Below are 27,871 nucleotides of genomic sequence, written 5' to 3'. Positions count from 1 at the left end.
ACACCTCGCCCAAAGAAAGGGGGGGATATTTAAGTGGAAAATACTTCACATTGTCCTGCTGACTATGTGGAGAAGTCTCATGGTAGATCCTACCCAACGGGGGAGGAGTTACTACAAACATGGAGACTGTGGCAGAGGGAGCTCTGCCCAAGGAAGACGCAGTTTGCCAAAAGGGAAACGAATTAGCGGAAGATATACATCACATGGGGTTACCTTACAGGGAACCGCCACATGCGGAGTACCTACCCCAGAACAGGGCTCATGGTTAGCACGTGTACTGAGCTGGAAGCGAGTATCTTCGAAAACTCGACTGCCACAGGACTCGGAGGAAGTCAACCAGGGAACATAGTTTGTGAACACTACTGGGAATTAATGGCGTACATCTTCAGCTCAGAGGAGGTGAAAGGCACTATGTGCAAGCAATACACCCGGCCAGCTATCCCGGGCTTATCTGCTTGTATTGCGTACCACTACCTGGGACGAAACCGGTTCCACCCAGAGGTTGTAGAACCTTGCAAAGGTGTTGGGTGTTGCCCAGCCCACTGCTCTTCAAATGTCTGTTAGAGAGGCACCCCTGGCCAGGGCGCAGGAGGCCGCTACACCCCTGGTAGAATGGGCTCATAGCCCTACCGGGGGCGGCACATCCTGGGCGTGATATGCCATAGCTGGCATCAATGAGCCAGTGGGCGATCCTCTGCTTGGAGACAGCACTTCCTTTCCGCTGTGCACCAAAGAAGACAAAGAGCTGCTTAGAGATCCTAAAGCTCTGCGTGCGATCCAAATAGATGTGTAAAGCGTGCACCAGACACAGCAACGACAGGGCTGTGAGGGTCCTATGAGGGAACGAGGCACGGTCTGGAGGTATTCAGCCTCCTGGCGCCTCTCAGGAACCTGATGATCAGGTTGTGCTTCCCTAAGGACTTACCATCCACTGTGTTGTGGTGTGCTGCTATAGCAACAACGTACACCTTCAAGGTGGAAGGGGACAGCCGCCCTTCCAACCTCTCCTGCAGGAAGGAAAGCACCGATCCGACTGCACATCTCTGGGGTCTTCCTGTCGGGAAGAACACCACTTAGCGAACAGATGCCACTTAAAGGCATACTGGTGCCTCGAAGAGGGGGCCCTAGCCTGAGTGATCGTGTCTACCACCGTGGGTGGTAGACCGCTTAGGTCTTCCACGTCCCGACCAGGGGCCAGACATGGAGATTCCAGAGGTCTGGTCGCGGGTGCCAGATGGTGCCCCGTCCTTGAGAAAGAAGGTCCTTCCTCAGGGAAGGAACCCCTACTTCATCTCGGCCGGAGGGACAGGTTCTATCGCACCCTTCCATAGGAGGGTGGCGATCTCTGCACGCAAAGTAGCAGCGTTTTCATCCTTCACCAAGGTGAAGTGGATACCGCTGAACCTGGGCGGACACCTGGCGAACTGAATCGCGTAGCCATGGCGACGGATTGGAAAGCGCGAGGGGGACCAAAGGGACAATGGCCCTTTATATGTATATGTTACATATATACTGGCAGGTGGGGCCTCACAGCGGAGCAGAGCTCGAGGTGCCACACCATGTCGTGTTGAGTTCAGAGACATCGAAGTACTTACCTGGCTCCTTGTGACCACCCCGGAACAGCCTGGGACGGGGGAGGAAGAGGCCTGTCCTTGTGACCCGTGGAGACTGTCACATTGGGGGTGGATTTGTGCCACAGCTGGGCACTCAGGGGTGCTGGAGTGCCAAACCTGCCAAATAGAGTGGTGGACGGTGGTTGTGATGATGGTCGTGCACACCGGATACGTGACCCAGGGAACAAGGAAACCGTTCTTGCTGAACTCTTGGGTACTGCAGCCACTTGGGCATGCAGGGCAATTAAATGCAAAAGTAACAAAAGATTCTCCTCCTGGGACTCGACCGGGGGATGGAGTCGTCTGCTTACCAGCTCCAGAGCAGCGGGTTTCGTCGTCCCTGGGTCGCCCGTCTCAGAGGCGCTTCGAAGCCTTTCGCAGGTTCTTGGTGGCCGCGAGACGGGTGGCGTCTGCTTCCTGCGGTGGGCTCCACGCCGAGGCTGGGACGCAGGGGCGGGCTGTGGCAGAGCCGGTGCAGTCACCGCAGGGGGACGCCCTTGGCGACAAGCAGACGGGGTGCGGGATCTTGAGCCGGGCCAGATAACCTCCGTCTGCTGCTTCACCGCTGAGAACTGCTGGGCAAAGTCCTTGGTGTCGCTGGACTGGCCAACTTGGGAAATGGGGGCAGCAAGGAACCGTGCCTTGTCGGCCTCTCCCGTCTCGACCAGGTTGAGCCAAAGGTGGTGCTCCTGGACCACCAAGGTGGACATCGCATGCCCGAGAGACCGCGCCATGACCTTCATCGCCTGGAGAGCGAGGTCGGTCGCCGAGCACAGCTCCTGCATCAATCCCAGGGCGGAACTACCCTCGTGCAGTTCCTTTAGTGCCTTGGCGGACTTGCAGGAGAGCCATGGCGTGCAGGGCGGAGGCGGCTTGTCCAGCGGCACCATCATCAGAGACGACGTAAACCTACAGGCCTTGGACGGGAGTTTTGGGCGCCCGCGCCAGGTGGCAGCGCTCTTCAGGCATAGGTGCACCACGAGCGCCTTTATTCACTGGGGGAATTGCCGAATAGCCCTTGGCCACCCCACCATCGAGGATAGTGAGGGTGGGGAAGCTGAAAGATCGGGACCGGGCAGTAAAAAGTGCCTCCCTCGACCTTGTCAGCTCTTCATGCACTTCTGGGAAGAAAGGAACAGGGGCTGGGCATGGCTTTGAGCAGCGCCACAAGCCCAGGAACCAATCATTGATTTTTTGAATCACGAACAAGCAGTGCAGTTTGTGCAGCACACTAGTGTGATAAATAATACATAATGTTTTCATATTTGATTTAATATTGCCAAAATTATCCACAAATAATGATTATTTCACTAAAAAACAGAGGTGCATAAGCTCAGGTCAGTGAGGCCTACAATCAATAAGTTCTAAAAAGAAATACAAAACCTGTGCTAATTGAAAGAAAACAAGTTGGCAAAAAGATGTAATCCAATATTTGGTGATAATATAGCAATTTTTATAGGCCGGTCATTTTTGACCGGGAACACAAAATTAGGAAAAAAATGTAAACACAGCACAAGAGTTAAAGGGCTCTACAATTGAACTTTTACATTTAAAACAAATTGCATTAAAGATATTTTTAATTGCAGAGCTCTGTAATTTGAATTCTTAATAGCAGAACATATACAGTATTGTAGAGCTCTCTAATTGAAATATTACTAGTGCAATTATTATTTTAGATATTTATTTTCCAGATGTATCCCTTGACTTATTTTTGTAGGCTATATTTAAAAATCATGAGATAGCCAATTGTTCTAGTCCACACATGATTTCATCACAATATTTTCTATTTGGGAAATATATATTTTTTTCAACCATGCTGTTTCATACATATATTTTCATTTACATATTTGCCCTACATTTATTGTTTAATTATTTTATTATAATTATTGTTTTATTAAACATTTATGAATTGTAATTTTTGAGCTGGTAGGTATATTTTGCTTGTGTGGTTCAAAATGAAAACTCAATAAATACGGTATATTTAATATAAAAGACTAAGAAAGTCATTGCATATGTGATTGTTACAAAATCCCAAACCTTTTCGGTTTTCTTTATTTATTTATTTTTATTAATCAGTAGGCTATGTTTTAATTATTTTAACAGAGGGCAAGAACTAGAATTTCAGTAATTTCACAGAAATAGCCTAAATAAGAAAATTTAAGTTCTGCATTTTGTTACTCCCCCTATGTTGTGAATAGATTATTGCTATTCATGTCTGACCCTGAAAGTAAACTTTGCTTGTTGTAATTGATTTGTCTTAAAAGTTTACATATTTTGGAACATGAGAATGCAAGATTACTGAAAAAATGCCCATTCATACAAAGACCTTGATCTTCACAGTGATGTGGACTACCTCCTTCAAATTTACCACACAGAGAGTATGCTATACTGCTACTTTTTCTTCTTTCTTTTTTTCTTTCTCGGTAACGTTAAAATGTGCTTCATGTGGTAGCATCAAAATTAACTGGTTTTATTCATGTAAAAAATGTTAGGCTTTTAAATGACTAAATCCACTAGACAAATTAGATTACACCAACAAAGGGATTTTGTATGGGTTAAATCAAGTAAAAATAGACACTTGACATAACAATTGCAGAATTAGTAAGTGGCCTACAAATCTGAGAACCACTGGTCTAAAGTTGTGGTTTTCACCAAATGTTTGGTTCACCTGCAAATAATGATTAGCCTATAGATACTTGGTTAAAACATCAAAGCAATATATATATTATCATTTTGTTTATTTGAATTAATGTAATTGTAACAGTTTGTCACCTTTCTGTTCAATATGACTCTTATTTCTCTTTGACATGGTTATTGTCTTCTGTTGTTAGTTACTACTAACTAACCATATTACAATTCCCACGTTGCACTGCCCTCATCACAGCCATCTGTTCCCCATATTCCTCACCTGTTCCCTGTTCCCTCATCAATCATCTGTTTGTATATATACCCTCTAGTTTCACTCACTTATCATCAGTTCTTATTTTTCCTTGTATAAGATCGTTGTTTCCTTGTGTATTCCTATTTAGTTCTTTGTATTGCTCCACGTAATTTGTATCACCTTCATCATCTCCATTAAAAAGCCTGCGTTTAGATCCATCATATCTCATCTCTGCTTAATCGTTACAGTAATGCACACAGACACATAAAGAACAAGACAAGAGACTTTATGATTTGATCAGAAACATCTTATTAAATATTTTTTTGGAACAAGGAACAAAACAATTTCTGCTGATGCTACTAACAGGAACTGCAACGCCTGGTCCAAGAATATAATACAATCTTTATTCAATTCAATAAAAATTTATAATAGTCTTACTGTATTTTACCTCTTTGTCCATTTGTACTACTTTTAACATGAACAGGAAGCAATGTTAGAAAAATACAATATGAAAAAGTTCTAGCTGACAACAATTCCATTGAACTACAGATAAAAAAAAAGATAACAAAGAGAACTTGTTTTACTCTTAAATAAAAATGTAACAAAATTGTATGCTCTGCAGCATGATTTAAGATTATATGCATTATTTTTGACGCTAAAACACAAAACAACTTATAAAAAACAAGAATTAAACATTAAAGATATTGTACACTTCAGATAAACTAAGTATATTCTTCAGATATGTCCCCCTCAAAATAACTGAAGGGTTTTATATATTTGAATCACACTGCAGCCATGTTATTAAGACCGATCACATCCTTTCTATTTTGAGCTGATACTGAGTTTCAACCAATCATCTTGTCATATCACAATATTCTCATATCAAAACCATATTAATCATCAATAAAGCATTAAGCACTAATAATTGTGAATTTTGGGCAAAGATAGATGTTTAATATTGGTTTAAAATCAACACTGATGAATAAATGAAAGGAAGTGAGAGGTCTTCATAAGCAGGTCCATTTGAGTCTTATTCTGCATTCAATAACATAATATACAATTTGAGGGAAAAATATTTTAGATTAGGACTCACAGAACGGCAAGCATAAGGTGTGAATGAGGGGGGTGACTTTAAAGGTAATCTGTATCTTTCTGTAGATTATTTTGTATAAAGAATCTGAGACAATCATCATTACACCACACTCAGGAGTGCTCACTGTTGTATTTTAGTAACAAAAAGTGCTGCACTCATAGATTTCTGATTACCTCCAAGCTGTAATGCTTACTGTATCAAATGCATGTCTTGACTTTGTGTGAATTGGATTCTACATCCGTTTCTGCTCAATATTGCAGCACTCTGTTCCAAGTTCCACTAAACTATAAGTGTTTTGCCACCACCTTGCATACAGCACTGCCTCAGATCTGGCTTTTCAGGTCCCAAATACTGTCACTTGTTCTTCTACACTCTAACAAGGTTCTACAGTACCCTTTACTGTTATAATGCACAGAAAGACTGCAGAACCTTTGTAAAATCTGAAAATAAGGTTGAAAACAAAACAACATTGAGTTACCAAGTGAAACGGTCCTTGCATAAAACAATTTTCTGTTAGAAACAACAACAACAACAACAAAAAATAAATTAAAAAAAAGGAATATCACATAAACATTTCTTGGAATGACGGACTGAGGAACCACCAGGTATGTTGTAAGTCTTGGGACTGTGTTACTCCAACAAATCAAATTAAACCTAAGCTTTCTTGAGAGTTTCTTCTTTCAGATGTCAAGGCAAAAAAAGAATTTATACAATGATAGTAGACATACTACATATAAATAAATAAATTAACAAAAGAAACTCTGCACCCGGAAACAGTGAGACGGTGAGCCTCTGATGCATTTATAACCATCAGGTGGTGCTCTAAGCCAGGTTATCAAAGCACAGATGCACTTTCATGTCCCCTGATGTCATCAAACAGCAGTCTTGATGTTTAAAAAGTGGCTGCTTGACATCATAGCCACCAACAGCTGACTGAAATCTTATATGGAAATAGTACGTGTTTAAAAAAAACCTGCTGATAGTGTACTGTACATTTTAAAGTTGTTTAGACAGATTTTTTAATATAAGCCAAAGATAACAAGCCTGTAGACCAAACATGAGAAAATTGTATCGGCAAAAGAGAAAACATAAATAGTAAGGAATAACTTGTGATAATTCCGTATAAATGGATTTGTACAGTTGGAAAGCAAGTCAAAAAATGCCCATCACCGGCATTCTTTTCCTCTCTGTGCCCAAAACCTACCACATGTGCAGTGCCTTAGGATTTACATATTAAACCACATTCCTTTGAACAGCAGTGAGGAAAGTGCCACCTTTAACAAATGAAGAACAGATCAGAAACTTGGCGTACTGAACAGGATTCTACAGATGGAAAGATCCAGGTAAAAACATGTTTCAAACAGACTGCCTGAATGAAATATTCAAGCTATTCTTTCCTTTCCTTCTCTTTCAGTCTTCCTTCTTTTGCAAACCATACACTTGATTATACATTCATTGCTTTTTTCGTATCTTTGTACTTGCTGCATAGCTATCTGCATCCGGCAGAAATGGCATTTCTTACTGCTGATAAGAAAAATGTAAAACCAGGTAATATCCTTTTCTTAACCCCAGTATGAAAATGCCACTTTGCACTTGCTATTCATCAAAATAACAGCACTAATGGACATAAAGAACTATTGCCATTTACTATATCATGCCTGCCTAAAACAAATGACAGCAATTTTGAATGAGTAAATAATTTTCCACACATTTAAGGCATATGGATGTAATTAAGGTACTTGGACATGGACAAGAGTTTGATTTTTGGAAAGAAGACACTGGAAGTTAAATTAGGAACGAGCAAAGTAGGTACGACTACATTTTGTGCGTTAATTCTTGCTTTAACAAGCAGTGCAGTTCAAACATAAAGCCCACTAACCTTTTATTTCAATGTAAACCTTAAGTCACTGGCATTAATAGGTTCTCAGCCAGCGACATGCATTAAACAAGTTTGGGCATGTGTTTGTGTGCATACGTGTAAATGTGGAGGTGTGAGACAATGGTCACTAGGCATTACTAGTACTTGTAAATTCAAAATCTAGCATATCCAATCTACACTGTGGTTTCTAATGATGCTTTGTGCAAACAGAGCAGTGCAGGTCTGCTAAACAAGGAACACTGATGTCTGAAATTCGGTAGATTTTCTGTAAATTGGTAGATTAGTCTCTGTTTTCCTGTCCTCCCACACAAATAGAGATAAACCATTGCAACCTGCATTGCATCTACTCAGCGTTGTCATGGAGACACCTTGAAACAATCTCTCAAGCTTTTGTGCTGTCAAAGTTTTAGCAACAGCCATATCAACAGCTAGAAACAAACCTTAGTGTTGGCAACTCCATGAGTTGAACAAAAAATTATCCAGAGTTTCAGAGCTTTTAAAGGACTGTGGGATGAAAACTGTAGCTGGTTGTTTACTAAAGGACTAAAACAGCAGAGGACTGGGTTTTAACTGACTGGGTAAAAATTAAGCTTTGCAATGACCATTATCTCTCACCTAAAATCTACTGAGGCTAAAACTATACCCCACTATCTCCCAGTTCTGGCTTTGCTGGAATGTCATCCTCTCTCCTGTTTCTCCGCTTGTGGCAGCTATGGGTGAGAACACTCCATTGGTAGCCAGTGAAAGTGGGGCTGATGGGGAGGTACTGGAAGATGCGATGGCGGCGCAGGAAGTCCATACCAAACGGAAGGTCGTAAGATTCCATTCTGTCCCGTTTAGATGCACTGCTTCCACGATTCATCTTTCGGATTCCCCTTTCCTCCGGTGAGCCTTAAATCAAGGAGAGACAGTGTTAGGAAGAAGAAACATTACAAGCAGTGTTCCCACCCATTTTGACCAATCAATTTCCATGACTTATTAATTTGTAATAATTAGATCAGGATTTTGATTTAAATTGATTCCCTAATCATCATTTTGACTGATTTGTGAACCAGTTTGACTGACTAATTGAAAAGAACCAATTAAAAGAATGATTTGTTCACCAACTTAACACCACTGTTAGAACTATAATAGTTTGTAAGCAATCTTTACTCTACAAAACTTTAAGGACAATATCTGGCCCACTACAGATAATGCAAATTTCCATAGCTTTTCCAGTCATGTAAAAAAACAATAAAAACAAATTCCCTGATATTTTTACGTTTTCTTCAGCCCTACTGGATGGGATTTGTTTTCTGAACATACAGTATGTCTGTAAGTGACTGTTACTGTGGACATCTGTAATGTTTACTGTCAATCTGCCCAGGATAAACAATGTCTGTAGAAACTGCAGAGATGGGCATGTCTTCGTCACTCACACGTTGTCGTTATGTCAAAAATGCCCTGTGTGTCATACGTACTCTAGATCTGATGCCTGGTTAGATACCAGGGGTGTGAATCTTTGGGATGAAAGTAAATGGATTCGATTCACGATTCATAATTTTTTTTGTTGCAAATTCAGAATGATTCCATTCGATACACAATGAAATTCATTTAGATTTGATTAATGATTAAATTCTGTATTTTTTTAAATGCAATTATAGGAGACTTTAAATACTCCTAATGTGTCTTACGCAAGAAGAAGAAAGATAAAATACTTAAGACACTTCAATATAACAGAGTGCAATGCACCGATAAAACATTTGAGAGCCAAGCATAACTACAAATATATTCCATATTTTACAATATAAATTCCATGATTTTTTTACATTTTACTAATTTGCATGACTTTCCAGGCCTGGAAAACAAAATGTTAAAATTCCCTGATATTTACAGGTTTTCTATGACCATGGGAACCCTTAATCAGTAAAACAATCCAAATAATTAGTCGTAATATTTATTTGTATAGTGCTTATTTGTACAGAAGATTATGCTGCAACAGAAAATTATGCTGTGATATCTTAAAGTATAAAAATAATTTGTACACTGTTTTGTCTAATTGCGATTCAATAGATTTGTTATCATTTTAAATCTGACCAACACTAGAACTGGCGAATTTTTGAATCTTCAAGAATCTTCAAGAATGGGGCCCGGGTAGCTCAATGGTAAAAGATGCTGGCTACCACCCATGGAGTTCGCTCAGGGCGTGCTGAGTGACTCCAGCCAGGTCTCCTAAGCAACCAAATTGGCCCGGTTGCTAGGGAGGGTAGAGTCACATGCGGTAACCTCCTCGTGATTGCTATAATGTGGTTTGTTCTCGGTGGGATGCGTGGAGAGTTGAGCGTGGATGCCGCGGTGGGTGGTGTGAAGCCTCCACACGCGCTATGTCTCCGTGGCAACGTGCTCAACAAGCCACGTGATAAGATGCATGGGTTGACGATCTCAGATATGGAGGCAACTGGGATTCGTCCTCCGCCACCCGGACTGAGGTGAATCACTACGTGACCACGAGGACTTAAAATCACATTGGGAATTGGCCATTCCAAATTGGGAGAAAAGGGGGAATCCCCCCCCCCCACCCCAAACAAAAGAATCTTCAAGAATTTGTTTATCTTTTTGAAATTTCAAGATCGATGCGTAAAAATTGGCAGGAATAGTAATCAATGCATTGAGGAAACGTGTGAATCGTTACACCCCTACTAGCAAATGCTGAATAAATCTTACTTAATATTAGCACAAGCCTTAATCATCTGATAAGCGGTTTGCATTTTCTTAATGTTTTCATATTGCATCTTAGGGCTCTACATCTGCACAGGACACTACCACATGATGAACTTTGGGTATAAAGTAAAAACAAAAAACATTATCCAGGAGCGCCTCCATGCCTAAAACGGTGCAGTAATACAGATATTTTTCTGACAGGAGATATATCAGTTTGCATAGGATTAGTATTACCTGGTGTTATTTTTACCAGACATTATATAGAAGGTAAAAATGTTGTAATCCTTACCACGCCAGAATGCTCAGTCTGTAAAAAGTCCTACAAAATTACTGATATGACCGATTCACTGGCAATTATTATATTACCATATGTCCCCATATACAACTAATCCCATCCGAGTAGGGCTTTAGACCTTAAGAATAGAAAATAATATGACCCACAAGATATTAGAGAGCAAATTAAAATGTATGTTATAAGTAAAACAAATAAAACACCATTATTCTCTCCTGATCATTCAGAACTTGATCATCCTGATCATGTTTCATGAAAGTATTGTGAAATTTACACTTACCAGGAATAGTATTATCCAACATAAATGCCACAGAACCTCCAACAAACATGGCAGTTGTTAGGAGAACGTTTAGCACCTGATCTATCTGTACTATACCTACAGCAAAAGAAAAGGACAAGGTTCCTCATTGGTTCCTCAAGACTAAAGTCATGCAAACATCATATATTTAATCTGTGGTGAGTCAGTGTATGTATTTATGTATCTACCGGTGACTAGGGGATTCTCTTTGAGATAACTGGGCAGGACCAGGCCAAAAAAGATGGAGAAGCCAAGGACAAACAGGTTGCGGGAAGAGTTGAGGTCCACAAATTGCAGGTTGGAAAGGCCTACGGCAGTGATCATGCCGAACAACGTGCAGAACAGCGCTCCCAGAACTGGGTCAGGCAATGATGCGAAAAGAGCGCTGAATTTACCCACCATTCCCAGTAACAGCATCAGAGCAGCACCATACTGAATGACCCGCCTGCTGCCCACCTGCCCAATAGAAACATAGAGAGAGAAGAAACCAACCAATCATAGGAAAGTAATAAATCAGTGTAATTTATTCAATGATAATGTTTTGATCCTGTTCATGTTCTAGTGTTATAATTTGATCAATTTGATGAAGATGATTAATCAACAACAAATGATTGCTTTGTTGTTAAGTGAGTGGAAAGACGGCACAAAACAAAGGCGAGTGTGAACAACAGAGATTCGACAGGAAGGGACCGTACTTTTGTGATGCCCAGAACACCGATGTTTGGGCTGGAAGATGTGGAGCCATTCCCTGTCCCAAAGACACCATCAAGAACACAGGAAAGACCCTCCATAAAGATCCCTCTGAGAAAGAGAGATAACCAGGGTTTCAGTTTTTAAAGTGTATTAGGACAATCAAACATGATATAAGTCTTATCAGTTTTTGCAATTGTGTCCTTGTGCAGCATGCATTCTTTATATCTCTTTCTATTTATATTACATAATCAGTGTACAGTGTGTGTGGTTTACCTGTTAATGGCATGTATAGGTGGTGGAGGGGCACAGGAGAGACGGGCACAGGCGTAGTAGTCTCCAATGGACTCTATAATACTGGCAACCACAGCACTGAGCATGCCAATCACCCCGGCTGCCGTCACTGTGGGCAGCCCCCATTGGACTACGACACACAACCATCCACACAAAACATTGTTTGGTAATCTCATCAAGTTTAGCACATAGAATACATACTTTGCAAATAAAGGTTTACTAATACCTCAAAATACCTTAGATTCACTACACAATTTATCTGTTTTTTATCTGTTTACTTATTAGGAACATTTCAATACAAGCTTACAAGCATACTATAACAAACCCTGGAATGCTGAACACATACAGTGGCTAAAGCCCTTCTAAACACTTTAGCCACACTTAAAAATGTCTGAATGTCATTGCATTAAATACAATATAGCAAACCAAGTGGTATCTGAAACAAATGATGCTAGACTTTTTCTTAGTGAAATATGTCGATAATCAATGTAATTACTAAGTCTGATATCCAGAATGAATCCAAATAATTTTTGTTCTAACTTTGAGCTGTATATCAATTGTTTTATAAATTCAAAACCAAACAAACTTGCTTTGGCAAACTGTTTTGCTTGAAAAGTTTGTTTGTGCTATATCTATCTGAAATAAATGCCACTTGGTTTGATATTTTGTCATATAAAGCAAAGACAATCATATATTATTAAATGTGGTTTAAGTGTCCAAATAGTTTTTGGGCCACTGTACAATAGACTATATGAACATGCCAACACACTCACAGGGGTAAGGTATCTTGAACCAGGGGGCGGCTGCCAAGATGCCCTGTCGGGCATCTGTACGGGCGTAGAACCCATACTTGTCTTTCTCGGGAGGAAACACGTCGGTCACCGTAAAGATGAAACACAGAACCCAGGACACCAAGATCGCCATGATGATCTATAGAGAGCAAGAGTTAGAGTTTTTCTTACTTGTTCAGTTATTATTACTTCTTAATATAACTTAATATATTTAATTTTCCTTGAAGTATTTTTTTCCTTTTTAAATGTGTTAACTGCTACTTGTTTAATTTACTCTGATACTTTATTTCATTTTACTTTATTTTATTTTGTACTCCTGATATTCATTTTTTTCCCCTGTTATTATTACTGGTCCCACTTTATTTTAGGTGTCTTTATTTAGTATGCACTAACATTAAAATACATACAATACAATGTATTTATTGTGTAATTATAGGTTGTTCTGCAAAATTCTCACAAGATTCAAATTTGCAGCTACTGAGGTTGAGGTATGGGTATGTTTAGGAGTAGGGGTTAGGGGTTTACAGCAGGTTAAAGGAATATTCTGGGTTCAATACAAGTTAAGCTCTATCTATAGAATTTGTGGCATAATATTGATTACCACAAAAATTAATTGAGACTTTTCCCTCATTTTTTAAAAAACAAAACAAAAACAAAAATCGAGGTTACAGTGAGGACAATGGAAGTGAATGGGGGCCAATTCGTAAACATTAAAATATTGTTTCAAAAGTTTAGCCACAAAACACAAACAATATGCACGTTACAATTATTTTAGTGTGATAAAATCGTTCAGGAACTTCTTTTGTGTAAAGTTAACACCAATTTTACAACTTCTTTGCCATGACGATGTCAACAAACTCTAAATCCTCCAAATGACTGTAAAAATGACAATTTAAACAACTTTGCAGCTCAAATAATAAATGTAATATTTAATAGAAGAATTAATGAAAGTGCTTTTATAAAATCATAAGCTTCACAATTCTGTTTAAACCCTCCAAAAATGTACCCCACTGACTTCCATTGTAAGTGCCTCACTGTAACCTCGATATTTGCTTTTATAAAAGAAAAGGAGGGAAGAGTCAAAATAAATTTTTGTGGTAATCAACATTATGCCACAAATGCTGTCGATTGAGCTGAAATTGTATTGAACCTGGAATATTTCTTTAACAGTGTAACTACAGATGCAATTATATGCAGGTACTTTAAATGTAAGTACAATGTACCATCTGCTTATGTACATAGTAGTTAAAGACACAATATAAAGCGGGTCCATATTACTTGTTCCTTAGCACTATCGTCATTTTACTTTATTTTTCATTGCACAATTTTTCATTTTATGCAACTATGCTGCAAACGCTTTGGCAACACAAATGTACAGTTTTTGTCATGCTAATAATCCACTCTAAATTATAACACAGAGATAAATCCATCTAACTACTTTAAGGTTCAGTTAATCTTTCCATGCAAAATACTGATGAGGATCCCAGACTGCTTGAACACAAGATATGTTATCCAACCTCCTTCACTAGCCTTCACACTAGCAGACAACACTGTATGTTAAAACTCCCTGCCGATTAATTGTCTAGGATCAATCTGTATATTTTGGCTGCCTCTGTCTGCCGCTCACACTCATTTTCATTGCCATCTCATTAGTGCTTCCGTTTAAAAACCCTGGCCAAAAAGCCCTCATCACTGAAACAGCATGTTCATTATGGCTGTCATCAGAGCTAATGGTGGATTATGGGAGGCCCCAGGTACCAGTGCCAAGTCTCTGAAAGTACCAACTCATGCTACTGGGCGCTGGAGACACCAGGCTGTTAATGATCATCCCTTTTATGGCTTAATAATGCAAATTAGAGCTCATAAAATTAAAAAAAAAAAAAATTAGTAAGTTACTAATGAATGATGCAACAAAAGTCGACTTGGTGACTTATCATTCAATATCCAACTAGACAGTCAGTGAGGTCAATCACTTTATCCAGAGTAGATTTAATCTTTATATATATATACCATCTAGCATTTTTTCATGCAAAAGTGCATCACATGTAAACAAACCCTGTGAAACATGTCTGGTTAGAGTCAGTTGAACCCCAAACAAGCCTATTTATATAGGCCTTCCTTAAGTCTATTTGTCATTTAAGCAACCCACCGACTAGTTGATTTCGAGAGTACTGTATGTAGTTTTCCACATCACTAAATGGTTTCATTTAATTTTTCAGCATTTAGAATGCAGTGTTATGTGGATCATATTGCCAATTTTCCTCAAGCAACAATCTCTGCCACTCCTTCACCTCTTCCAAATCATCCTCTCTCAGTCTATCACAGAATAAAATGAACAGATGTGTTTGTCTTGCATTGTTGTCTCGACACTCACAGGAAACATCTTGAACAACTGCAGGCGGTAAGAAGTCCAGCCCTTCTTGGATTTGTAGATGGGGAGCGGCAACTGGATGTTACGCGCATACTGAGAGAACAGCAGCACCAGGAATATGGTTCTGTTTTAGAAGAGAGGAGAGTTTGCATGCTGACTTGGTAGAGCGAGAGATCTCTGCTCCGTAAACAGGCAAATGTGTGTGCGAGCCATACTCACAGCATGGCGATGCCCCAGTGTTTGCCCGCCCTCTCTCCAGCCGCCTGGAAGCCTGAGAGGCCAATCAGAGTGACAGTTGGGGTGATGGTGAGTGGTCCAATGTACTTCAACAAGACACCTGGCAAACCTAAGGCCCCTATGACCACCTCTATCATAGAGGAGACTATGATAGCACCCTGGATCTACAGAGAGAGAAAAACAGAGAGAACAATTTGTTTTTATTTCTTTTGTACTTCATTTAACTTCATTTTTATTGTTTAAGATCTTCCCTTTTTATCTTTCTTTGTCATTTATACTATTTTTCCCCCCTTATCTCATAGATGTTGCTTTTGAAGTTATTTGTCATGCCAATAAAGCCCATTAAAATTGAAAACTAAAGCAGAAAGAGAAAAAGGAAGGAGAGAGAAAAAAGATTACATTTTATCATACATATGGGGGATAAAAGAGAGAAAGAGAGAGGGATCTACTTCAAAAATGTTAAAGTTTAAAAGAGATTAAGTTCGAACAGTGTCATTGACAGAGGCCTCCAGACAGTTTCATCCTCCATGTAATCTAATTCAGCTCAATTTGCTTTGTCTTCACGCCTGCTATGGTTTCTTCTGGGATCAAAAATCAATATTAAATCTATTTACACAAATAGCTTTTAAAAGATAAATAACCAAACACATACATTATCTAATGTGTCATGATGTATGTTTAGTCAAAGCTTCATATCTTATAAAGCAATATGTACAGTGTGGCCTCAAAAACGTATTTGGACACCTGTGTATGATAGCCATTGCATTATATAACAAAATAGCAAACTAAGTGGCATTTATTTTTATATATTTAGATTTTTTACATATTTTGATAGAAAGTATAAACATAATACTTTACAATAGTTTTCCGAGCAATACATTTCACAAATATATTATATTTTTTTAGGTTGTAATTATTTATTATAATTAAATAATAATGAATAAATATTTTATTCATTATTTTTTTTAATAATTATTATAATAAAAACAATAATTTTGAAAACATTATTGTTTTATTATATATATATATATATATATATATATATATATATATATATATATATATATATATATATATATATGTATATTAAAATTTAGTGTCCATAATTATTGTGATGAACTTTACCTGTGGTAACTCTTCTAGAGTACCTTTGTGAACTTGAGGGGAGCTGACTTTTGAAAATTTCTCAGAAAAGTGAAATCAGTTCTGAAAAATGCCTCAGATCATTCGTTTGCTAAATGTTTTAGCAGGAATTTAAGCAAGCATGTCTGAGTTTTGTGCAAAGTCTTTGTTGATGGAATTGCCACTTCTACACTTTTGGTCTAACCACTTCAGACTATAAATATTCCACATGCATTTTCAGTTTCTCTGTTGTTTTTACATACATTGGTTTCTTTTCCATTCTCTCATCACCCTCCTGTCTGAGAATATGCACTCTCTTACACCTTGTCAACACACAGTTCTCATCTTTGAACACACCTCTCGTATCCTGGGGTACCAGATGTCTTCTGTGTGGGGCAGCTCTGTGCCATTTAATACAAGAACAGCTGCAGAAAGAGTAAAGTATGACAGTCACATTTCTGTTTTAGTAGTGAGGGAGAGCATACAGGAATGTTTGAGTGTGTGTACGACATGTACCTGTTGTGTTACACTTCCATTTATCCAATGAAAGAATGGCTCTTGCTGGTGCGAGAAACGCAAAAGCACTTGCCTGAAATAACGGAAGCCTGGAGGTAAAACACACATGCAAACACATTATTTTGTCACATTAGAACAGCTAGTACCAACATGAACACCTACAACATTCTCATTCCTTGGAAGCATCTATGTGTGGCTAATGAAACAAATACATAATTATCACCACCTTCCTGTGAGCTGAGCTCTTAACCATTTTAAGTACATCAGTTATTCACACAATCTAATTCCCTAACCCCACTGAGTCAGAATTGTCTGATTCACAAGCTTGTTGTTTCTTTGAAATGGTTCTTTTTAATGCTTAGTTTAAATGGCTTGCAAAGCATTTGAAAATGATGTGACTGCAAGTACAGGATATTACAAAAATATTGACACCTATATATAACTTAACAGAAAACAGTTATACACAGCAGGAAAAATACATACTTAATTCAAATAAATTAATAACACAACATTTATAATTGTGTATTTAAATATTTCTTGATTAAATGCATATTCATTTAAATAAATAATAATAAATATAAAAATATACTGAATAAAAATGCATAAATAACAAAATTTATAAACATTTCTTTAAAATGTATTTATCAAATACACATTTATTTCAATAATAATAGTAAATATGAATACAAGTTTATTTACATATGGATTTTTTAACAGCTTAATATTTATTTGAGGACATTTTTTTTAATACATTGTCACTTATGGGAACACTTTTGATTGATGACTCAAATCCGTGACCGAAATCTTTACAGGTGTTTTTACCGGCTTATCCAATGTGTGCAATTGCTGTTACGTTTTGACGTCAAAAGCAGAGAATAACCCAGGTTTCTTATGTTCTCTGTTTCTCGAATAAGCTGATTTTTGGTAGTTTTCAGCGTATTGCTGTACATGCAAAAATGCTCATGGGACTGTAGTACATTGCTCTGACCACTAGATGTCTTCACAAACACTAAAGACCAATGACTGAGTTAAGTCACCATGACTTCAAAATGGACAATTCTTATTTTCTTATTGTATGTTGCTGTTTTTATTATAAATGATTTATCTGTGCATGTTACTTAAAAAAAAAAAAAAAAAATGGTTTGCCTTCTTAATCTTCAGTCAAAAACACACCTCCCCAAACCCTCTTTCCTATCCCCAAACTACCCTGGTTGTAGGCCTGCTGGCTTGAATTTTTACACTTTTACAATTCACCTTTGTGTTGCGAGGACAACTGGCTGGATTTTATTTATATTTGTTTGTGCAGCCGGAGATTTCTTGAGATGTACAGTTCAAATAAGTGTTCTTTATTCATTATGTTTGATGTATTGTGATTAAAAACATGGCTATTTCGTTTTTTACTTGCTTGTTTCTCATTAATCTATATTGGCACAACGGCTTCCGCCTCATCATAAGCAAAGACCGCGATGTGCTGTGTGCGTTTGTGGGCTGGTTATTTAGTAATGCTGACAGTTAGATCATCATTCGGTTCTCAAAACTTTGAAAAAGCTGGCCGGTATTGTTTGTGTGTCAAGCTATAAACTGAAGCCTATTGGTTATTTTTAAAAACGGGACGAGTCGTTCGGCATGTCCCTCCCCCAGTTCCTGTTTCAGTAGAAAATACATAAAAACTGCAAATCGAACAGCGCTCGTCAAGGCACTTTAAGGTGACTTTAAGTCTCTCTGCTTGAATAGACTACTGTTAAATGAATGGTCCACTCAAAAATGGAAATTCTCTCATAATTGACTCACCCTCATGCCATCCCAGATGCATTTGACTTTCTGTCTTCTGCAGATCACAAATTAAGATTTTTAGAAGAATATCTCTGTTGGTCTTCACAATGCAAGTGAATGGTGGCCAGAACTCAGAAGGTCCAAAAAGGAAATTAAAGCAGTGTAAAAATGATCCGTAAGACACCAGTGGTTAAATACATGTCTTGTATTTACAACTTATAGTAAAAAAAGGACTTTAATCTTGATCTGTTTCTCACCCACACCAATCATACCACATCAGAAGACATGGATTTAACTACTGGAGTCTTATGGATTACTTTTATGCTGTCTTTATGTGCTTTTTGGACCTTCTGAGTTCTGGTCACCATTCACTTGCATTGTATGGACCTACAGAGCTGAGATATTTTTCTAAAAATCTTAATTTGTGTTCTGCTGATGGAAACAAGTCATACACATCTTGGATGGCACGAGGATGAGTAAATGATGAGAAAATGTTTATTTTTGGTGAACTATTCCTTTAAATCTATCTTTGCAATTAGTATCAAGTGTTTTTAAGCAAAGGAATTAGAGGGGTGGAGGGTCATTATGACATGACTATTACAATAAAGACTGTAACTTCAAAGGAACAGAGTTTTACAAAAAGAAATATTAGCACACCTGGCATTATGGGTAATCTGAGACAAACCTCTTGATCAATCAGATTTGGCACACATCATGTAATCACTTTTATATTTTCCACAGGTGATTAAACGCACGCGCGCACACACATCTTCTTCCACTCTAATTTTCTCCTCATTTCCTCTTTCTTTGGGTCACTTGCTCATGTTTCCCCGGAGACAGCATGTTCCAGATGCATGTGACGTCAGAATGGTGGGATCATATAAGATCCAATGCGTGTCTGTGTTCTTTTGTGGTCACTCTGCCCACTGTATTAGAGGACAAGACACAAAACAGTCCAAGGCTAAATGCCTAAATGAGACGAATCACATGAGAGGGAGAGTTTTATCCATAATAGAAGTGACTGACAGACCTTCACCTATTCCTTCCCTCTCCACCCTACACAAGCTGTGCCACAAAAAAACTGTCTGTTCCAGATATTGTATATAGAGTTCTGGTGCCATTGTCACCTTGTATTTCCTCATTGGGGGTTTTAATGCCTTGACACCTTGTAAAACTGTATTGCAACATCAAATTAAACTAATCTGCACTGATATATCAGCAAAACGTCAATGGACATCATAAGCCACCCTACACAGAACGGGAGCTGCCTTAACTGTAGTACTACAAGAGCTGAAGGCCTTCATTTTAGAGTGATTAAGGAACCTCAGGGCTCAACGCTAAGGATTTTTTCTACAGTGCTTAAGATTTTTACTGGCTCTGCCAAATTCTTCACTGGCCCCAACACAAAAATGATAAATAGCTGTTTGTACTAGCATGGCTTTAAAAATGTGTCCGAAGATAAATATTTTTTACATATCTTATGTTTTTAAGACAATGTCCTGCAAAATTGAATCACATTTATAATTTGCAAGATATGATTTATGCCTTATGTAATCCCATATAAGCGCTTTACAGATATAAATCATATTATCCTCAGCCACCCTGCCATTTACACAAGTTTTTAAGCGAAGAGTTCTGTTGTGCAGATGATGTTAGTCATCTGCACCATTTAGTCATGCTGTCATGCAACTTTTGCCCATGTGTAGTGTATTCACACACAGGATCAAAGATTTAATCACTGAGTTAAAGATGTGATTATTGTCTGCATGTAATAAACATATGAGTCACTGAGAAGAGACTTGCTACCAAATCGGTTGTGATGTGTAATATACATTAGGGAGATATTAGGCCTAATCTGTGAATTAACAATGTGTATATAACATGAAATCAGACAACCTAAAGACCAACACTGACTGATGCTCAAAGCACAAACACAAAAATACCTGTAGGCTCCAGAAATGAGACATGTAACTGGTGTTTCATGAGGATGATATGAAGTAGACTATTTTGAATATTCATCTTCACCCTGCAGCTGAACAGCTCTGATAATAATAGCCAAATAGCCATAGTGATCTTGCTTCTTTTCATATCAAACGCCATTATCATGTCAAATTAATGTTTACGTTTTGAAACATTACCTAATTAAATGTATACTTATATTTTGGATACTGAGCAGCTTGTGATTTCCAGACACGTGTATAACTGGGGTTTAACAAAGTTTATTACGTTTCATTTGGCGCTTCATCTCTAAAGGCGAATTAATGAGAGAAAATGTGTTTGTTTTTTTACAGTGGGAATAAAACTAGTGCTCTGTCCCTTTACGAGAGCACATGCATGTTAAACAGTCTACGCTGCATGGAGAGAGATGATGATGAGACATATGCATGGAGAGACATGGATTTTCAGTCCTATAGAATGAAACTGTTGATTTCTTGTGTTCCAATGTGTGGATTACTAATTTTCACCAACATGTAAAAATGAAAAATGTCGGGGATTTCACGCACTGTGAACACGGAATGTGCGGAGATACTTAAAATGTTGCACAAGACGTTAAATCCCACTAAGAAATTCATTAAGTGGGTTTTTTTTCCTGCTATTTTCTACACATTGGTAATAGCTGCTGCTAAGACACTTAGAAAAGAGCGAGGACAGTGCTAGGAGAGTGCGCTCGGTGTCTGCACGCTCTTATGCATGCACGCAACTGTGCCTTGGCACGTCCGGTATATTATGCGCTCGCGCATCTCGCGCTCACTTGTCGGTTAGAATACTTGGTTCGCTCAGTGTAATTTTTGTGCTCTCTCACTTGTTGTTTTCTTGCACTAATGTTATAAATGCAGCACTGGCCCGATCGGGCAAGTGACAGTTCTAGCAACTGGCCCGAATCTTTCTCACACTGGCCCTGGGCCATCGGGTAGTCCTTATCGTCGAGCCCTGAACCTGCATGTGATGAAAACACAAAGTCTCACAAAAGATCCTATCACAAACTGAGCTGAAGGAACAGAATCAACTGTGAGTTTGACGTTTCTTCCAGCGAAAGCAGCTCTTGCTTACTCAAGAAACTTTGAAATCCCCATATCATTTTCTCTTCCACTTTTTCACTATTTTTTCCATTTCATAAAAAAAATGTGGTCAACCTTGTGCGTGTAAAGTGCATTGAGTGTCATTGAGACAAAGAGAGCTGTTTAAAGAAAACTCAAAGCTGATTGTCCATATCTAAAAAAAAGCGGCCTTCAAAATTGGAATGGGTCGAGAGAATGTGGCTAAAAGCTCCTAGAAAACAAGCACTTATGGCTTGTGGCTGCACCTGTGCTGTGTAAAACCAAAATAACTCCAGTCCAGACAGTAGAAGTTTCTTTCTTTTTTTTTTTTTTTTGACACAAAGTATTTCAATCAGCAAAAAAGTTACTTTCACTTTAGAGAGAGAGCGAGAGCGAGAGTGAGAGAGAGAGAGAGAGAGTGTGAGAGAGAGAGAGAGAGCGAGAGCGAGAGAGAGAGCATGTGAGAGAGAGAGAGAGAGAGAGAGAGAGAGATTAAGAGGAGAAAGACAAGGAAAGGGGAATATACCGTGCACTAGAAGAAAAAGCACAAGAGTAAATAGTTGAGAAAGTGAGAATAAGTGACTAAAAGAATGAAACAGCAATGTGGCAAAAAGACAAAGAGAAAATACTGTAGATATGGAAAATGGGGAAAAGACAAAAGCTATTTTATATATATATATATATATATTAGAGACTGAATCAGGCATAATTAAGGTATGCTAGTATGACCAAAATCTTATATCATGGTGAGAGTAATTTTATATCAAGGTAATGGTATATACTGTATTACAATATATCTTTTTGTTTCTAAAAATTCAACCCCATTTTTTTTGACTAACAGTATTACCACACCTTTTGATAAATTAAATTCCATGACTTTTCCAGTCATTTGTAATTACTCGATCAGAATTTAAAAATATTTTAAAGAAATTGCACTCTCAAAGAGCAACTTCTAGCTAATTAAATACTTTAGAGTTGAGCATAACTAGGAAAAAAATTACGCTCACTATAGAAATTTATATTAATTTTAAAATATCTTTTTCAATTTCCATCACTTTTAAAATAATTTTCAGGCCTACAAATCACCATTTTTAAATTCATTGATATTACTAAACAATTTAAAACAACTTACATTTACACCATGTCTACATCAGATGCACATGGTATGTCAAAACTAAACTGCCATTGCATAGTATATACGTCACACCACCTAGCCCTAGGCATAATAGTAAGATGTATCACCATATGATCACACCAACCTCCTAGTAGTAGTACATGCATGGACAAAAATAAAGGAAAAACAAGCTGAACTCTTGCTGGCACTAATAACTTTAACAACCACCTTTAATTACTGCAGTTTCTCCAAGTTTACTTTCCTTGGAAGGTTATGGTGTTCATGACTAATCTCGTTCTTACTCCAACTTGCCCACCCAACTCATGAACAAGAGTGATGCAGAGTTCAATACGCATCTTTAAAGGAATAATTCACCCAAAAATGAAAATTCTCTCATTATTCACTTACCCTGATGCCATCCCAGATGTGTATGACTGTCTTTCTTCAGCAGAACACAAATGAAGATTTTTAGAAGAAGACAGAGCTCTGTCAGGTCCTTACAATGCATGTAAGCATGTGCCAGCACTTTGACAGTCCAAAAGTCACATTTAGGCAGCATAAAAGTAATCCACACGACTCCAGTCGATCAATTAATGTCTTCTGAAAGTAAATCTATATGTTTGTGTAAAACATAAATCGATAATTAAAACGTTATTAACTTTTAAAAAGCGCTTCCTGCCAGCAGTTGACGCATCACGTAGCTGTCGTGTAACGCAGGCACGTCGGCGAGTTCACACGAGAATTCGAAAGCGACACTTGTTTACAACAAAAGAATGAATGGCACGCAAGAATTCGGCCATTTCAAACAGCATCAGAGCCCTGGACGGAAGCGTCGATTTAAAGTTAAAAACGTTTTAATTATCGTGTGATCGTTTCTGAGTTCGTGGGCAATGGAGGAGTCAGGAGACGGCGAACAGTCAATTTTTTTTACATTTTTATTACTGTATCAGAGTCACAAGGAATATAAACAAAAAGGGCTCTTAGTCACCAACATACACACAAACAGGTTCTCAGTAACATAAACTCTTCACACTCTCGTGTCGCTCCCTCTCCCCCTCTGGCGTGCCTTATCAGGTCTCCCTCCGCCATCACTATAATGAGAGACAGGTGTTAGGGTAATTACAACCCAGGTGACGAGCCTTACCACTCTCCCTCTCCCGCAGACAGACACATGACCATGCCCCCATGCAACATATAGACTTGTTTTTTTTCAGAAACCTATCGAAGCGCTTCAGAAGACATTCATTGATCGACTGGAGTCATGTGGATTACTTGTATGCTGCCTAAATGTGACTTTTGGACCGTCAAAGTGCTGGCACCCGTTTACTTGCATTATAAGAACCTGACAGAGCTCTGTCTTCTAAAAATCTTCAATTGTGCTCTGATGAAGAAAGAAATTCATGAACATCTGCATGGCATCATGGTAAGTGAATAATAAGAGAATTTTCATTTTTGGGTGAACTATTCCTTTAACGGCATGGTGCTAATAATGCTCTTGTATCATAAGCAGGAAGTCATTATATATTTATCAGACAGTTTTGCTAATAAATGTCCCATAAGCACAACACTGGGACAATGAGCCACAGGACAACTGAGATTCCCCACTGTTCTCTTCTCTGTGCTGAAAGAGCAGAATGTTGAAGATGTCATTGTCTTTACTACTGCTTTTTCATAGTGTTGCGGACCTAAGCACTGGTGAAGTAGAATCAGCACTTTCAAAACTGAAGCAGTATGCTAATAGGCCAAGACAGATGTAACACACTGAAAATAGACAATATGAGCACCTGCAAACTCAGTCACACTAACAAACAACATGTAGTGTGTACAATAAATATGAACACACAAGTAGAAGGACTTTAGACAGTTACAGGTTCAGATAAAACACAAATATATCAGTACGTTTTTTACATTTTTGAAAGTAAAAAGTCTGATGTATCCTGGTATCGTCATTGGAGTGTTATAATTTCTGTCATTTATTCGTTTTTCAGTAGCTATGATGCAACCAACGTACTTAACAGGTGAAAGAACTCTTTCAACACACCCACACATACATGCGCGCACACACACACACAAACACACACACACACACACACACACACACACACATACCGACAGCCGAGGGTGGTCTGCAGCAGGGTGGTGATTCCCACACAGAAGAAAATGGTACCAATCAGCTGACTGGTGGCCCACTGGTCATAACCCACACACATGGCCTCTGCCAGCAAGAAGGGCACAGCGATAGTCCCACTGAAGCAGGTAAGGTAATGCTGAGGAGAAAAGGTTGAAAAAGAGAAAAAAATAAAATAAGGTTGATGTCTCTTTAGGGTCTTACCTGTGTAAGATTGAGAACATCAAATCTTATAAAAGGTTTCTGATATATTGTGCCATTATGCATTGTTAGAGTGAATGGTCTAGAGCTTTTGACATTCTGATTTTGCGCAGTATCACACATATTTAACAAAATATGAATTCTTGAGCCACAAATGGAAAGTCTAGAATCAAAGCTGTAAGGTCTTAAGTCAAACCTGTAAAATGTTATTGTTGTTGTTATTATGTTATTGCTGTAAAGTCTAGAGTCAAAGCTGTAAATTGTTGAGATATAGCTGTAAAGTCTTGAGTCACTGCTGTAATTTTCAGATTCACAGCTGTAAAAGTCTAGAGTCACAGCGGTAAAATCCAGATTCATAGATGTATAAGTCTAGAGTCATAGCTGTAAATTCTGAAGTCTTAGCTTTATAAGTCTAGAGTCTTAGTTGCAAAAGTGTAGTCATAGCTTTAAAGTCAAATTTTACAGCTGTTAAGTCTAGAGTCACAGCTGTATATTCTTGAATCACAGCTGTAAAAGTCTAGAGTCACAGCTGTAAAGTGTAGAGTCATGGCTGTAAAAGTCTAGAGTCTTAGTTGAAAAATTGTAGTCACCGCTGTAAAGTCTAGAGTCATGTATAAGTCTAGAGCCTTAGCTGTAAAAACTAGTCATAGCTGTAAAGTCTACATTCACAGCTGTAAAGTCTAGAATCGCAGCTGTAATGTCTAGAATCATAGCTGTATATGTCTAGAGTCTTAGTTGCAAGTGTGTAGTAATTGCAGTAAAGACTAGGGTCACAGCTGTAAAATCTAGAGTCATAGCTGTAACAATATAGGGTCACTGCTGTAAAGTCTAGAGTCATGTATGTAAAGTCTAGAGTCACAGCTGTATAAGTCTAGAGTCTTAGTTGCAAAAGTGTAGAGTCAAAGCTGTAAAGTCTAAATTCACAGCTGTAAAAGTCTAGTCATAGCTGTAAAAGTCTATAGTCTTAACTGTAATGTCTAGAGTCACAGCTGTAAAGTCAAAAGTCATAGCAGTTGCTATGGCAGGTTGAACTTCCTCAGCTGCCGAAGGAAGTACAACCTCTGCTGGGCCTTTTTCACAGTGGAGTCAATGTGGGTCTCCCACTTCAGGTCCTGTGAGATGGTAGTGCCCAGGAACCTGAATGTCTCCACTGCTGCCACAGTGCTGTTTAGAATGGTAAGTGGGGTCAATGTTTTGAGCGTGTTCAGCTCCAGTCGAGAGTCATAACTGTAAAGTCTAGAGTCACAGCTTTAAAGTCTAGAGTCATGAATATTAAGTCTTGAGCGATAGCTGTAGAGTCTTGAGTCACAGCAGTTTAATATCTAGAGTTACTGCTGTACAGTCTAGAGGCATAACTGTAAAAGTCTAGTCATATCTGTTAAAGTCTAGAGTCACAGCTGTAAAGTCTAGTGTCATAACTGTATAAGTCTAGAGTTATAGCTGTAAAAGACTAGAGTCATGGCTGTAAAGTCTAGAGTCACAGTTGTAAAAGACTAGAGTCACATCTGTAAAAGTCTAGTCATAGCTGTAAAAATATAGTCACAGATGTAAAGTCTAGTCACAGCTTTAAAGTCTAAAGCCATAGCTGTAAAAGTCTAGAGTCGTAGCTGCAAAGTCTAGTCCCAGCTGTGAAGTCTAGATTTGCAGCTGTAAAGTCTAGTCACAGCTGTACTGTAAAGTCTTGGCTTGTACCTGTAAACCCAGGAACACACACAGGTACCAAGGTGGCGTGTCCTCTATGGTGTATATCATTTCCATTCTCCTTGTGTCTATGCTGTCTGCACTGTCCACCGTCTCTGATATGGAGCACTGGAGTAGAGGGAACACAAGACACATGGAAGTCAAGTTCTTGGCTGTTCCTATGGTAAACAATTCCTATTCCAGAGAAGCTCAAATGAGAGCAGAAAACTATAAACAGCACCAGTGCATGCACATACAGTACATAAACACACAAACAAAACTGCTGGATTTAAAAATGCATCAGCAGGAAATAAGTGCCTCTAAATTAATTTACATTTAAAATCAACTGAAGCTATTTAGGTTAGAAAAATCATATCTAATGTTCAGAACTGACAAATTATATAATTATACAGTTACAGTGATCCCAGTTATCTGCTGTAATAGGAAAATTCTACAATAATTAAAAGCTGGTGTTTTAAGGTTTCAAATAATTAAAATACAATGAAAAGACAGAATAATAATTGGTTTATGTAAAGTATATCTCGAAAGTACTAACAAAGGCAAACATTTTGTCTACACCATTTAAAGTCATTGTTAGCAAGCCTTGTGTGTGTGTGTATGAGTGTTTTTGTAGTCAACTGTTGTAACATTTTATTTTGAGATGCAGCAAGATAAGCCTCAAGCAATCCCTTGATACAGTCATCTTCATTGTTGAGAAAAGGCTATAGAGTTTTCCATTGTCTTCCAGACAATGCAAGTCTGGATTACCAGTCCAGTAATTCACATGACTGACTGACATACTGTATATTAGTGGAAAGCCAGAACAAGAGATGGAAAGACAGAGTCTAAAGAGAAATAAATGTCTTGCATCAGCATTGTTGTCTTTGAAGCAAAAACAGGAAATTCCAGTGGTTGCTGTGACCTCACAATTCTCCCGTAATGGAGTTAATTAACAGAGGTTCATTAGGAGCATGTTAATTTTAATCTGACAAATCACAGCCCACGAGTCAGAGTATAAACCTTGAGTCGCTGTTTACCTGCTTCCCGTGACAATTATCCTGACATCCCTCCTCCACCCCATCTGCACTTATTCTCTAGATTCATCATTTATCTAAATAAGTAAAGTCCAGGGGGGTAATCAGGACTCGAGTCGAGTCAAG

General features: G+C 38.5%; 1 protein-coding gene across 3 annotated transcripts in view; it reads right to left on the bottom strand.

The window, feature by feature from the left end:
* Positions 1-4,785: 4,785 nt before the first annotated feature.
* The window catches only part of slc23a2 (solute carrier family 23 member 2), a 65,458-nt gene continuing 42,372 nt past the window's right edge, over positions 4,786-27,871 (bottom strand). For all 3 annotated transcript variants that reach the window (XM_051669060.1, XM_051669059.1, XM_051669061.1), the window contains 12 exons: positions 26,724-26,840; positions 24,812-24,969; positions 16,778-16,866; positions 16,619-16,686; positions 15,122-15,303; positions 14,906-15,026; positions 12,514-12,670; positions 11,723-11,870; positions 11,452-11,557; positions 10,945-11,212; positions 10,739-10,834; positions 4,786-8,357 (listed from right to left, as the gene is read on the bottom strand). In XM_051669060.1, the coding sequence (XP_051525020.1) occupies positions 8,104-8,357; positions 10,739-10,834; positions 10,945-11,212; positions 11,452-11,557; positions 11,723-11,870; positions 12,514-12,670; positions 14,906-15,026; positions 15,122-15,303; positions 16,619-16,686; positions 16,778-16,866; positions 24,812-24,969; positions 26,724-26,840 (1,764 nt within the window). In that variant the 3' untranslated portion in view covers positions 4,786-8,103. The remainder of the gene's footprint in view (positions 8,358-10,738; positions 10,835-10,944; positions 11,213-11,451; positions 11,558-11,722; positions 11,871-12,513; positions 12,671-14,905; positions 15,027-15,121; positions 15,304-16,618; positions 16,687-16,777; positions 16,867-24,811; positions 24,970-26,723; positions 26,841-27,871) is intronic.

This window comes from Myxocyprinus asiaticus, chromosome 33 (assembly GCF_019703515.2).
Source record: "Myxocyprinus asiaticus isolate MX2 ecotype Aquarium Trade chromosome 33, UBuf_Myxa_2, whole genome shotgun sequence".
NCBI lineage: Eukaryota > Metazoa > Chordata > Actinopteri > Cypriniformes > Catostomidae > Myxocyprinus > Myxocyprinus asiaticus.
This window is presented reverse-complemented; position numbering and strand designations above follow the sequence as displayed.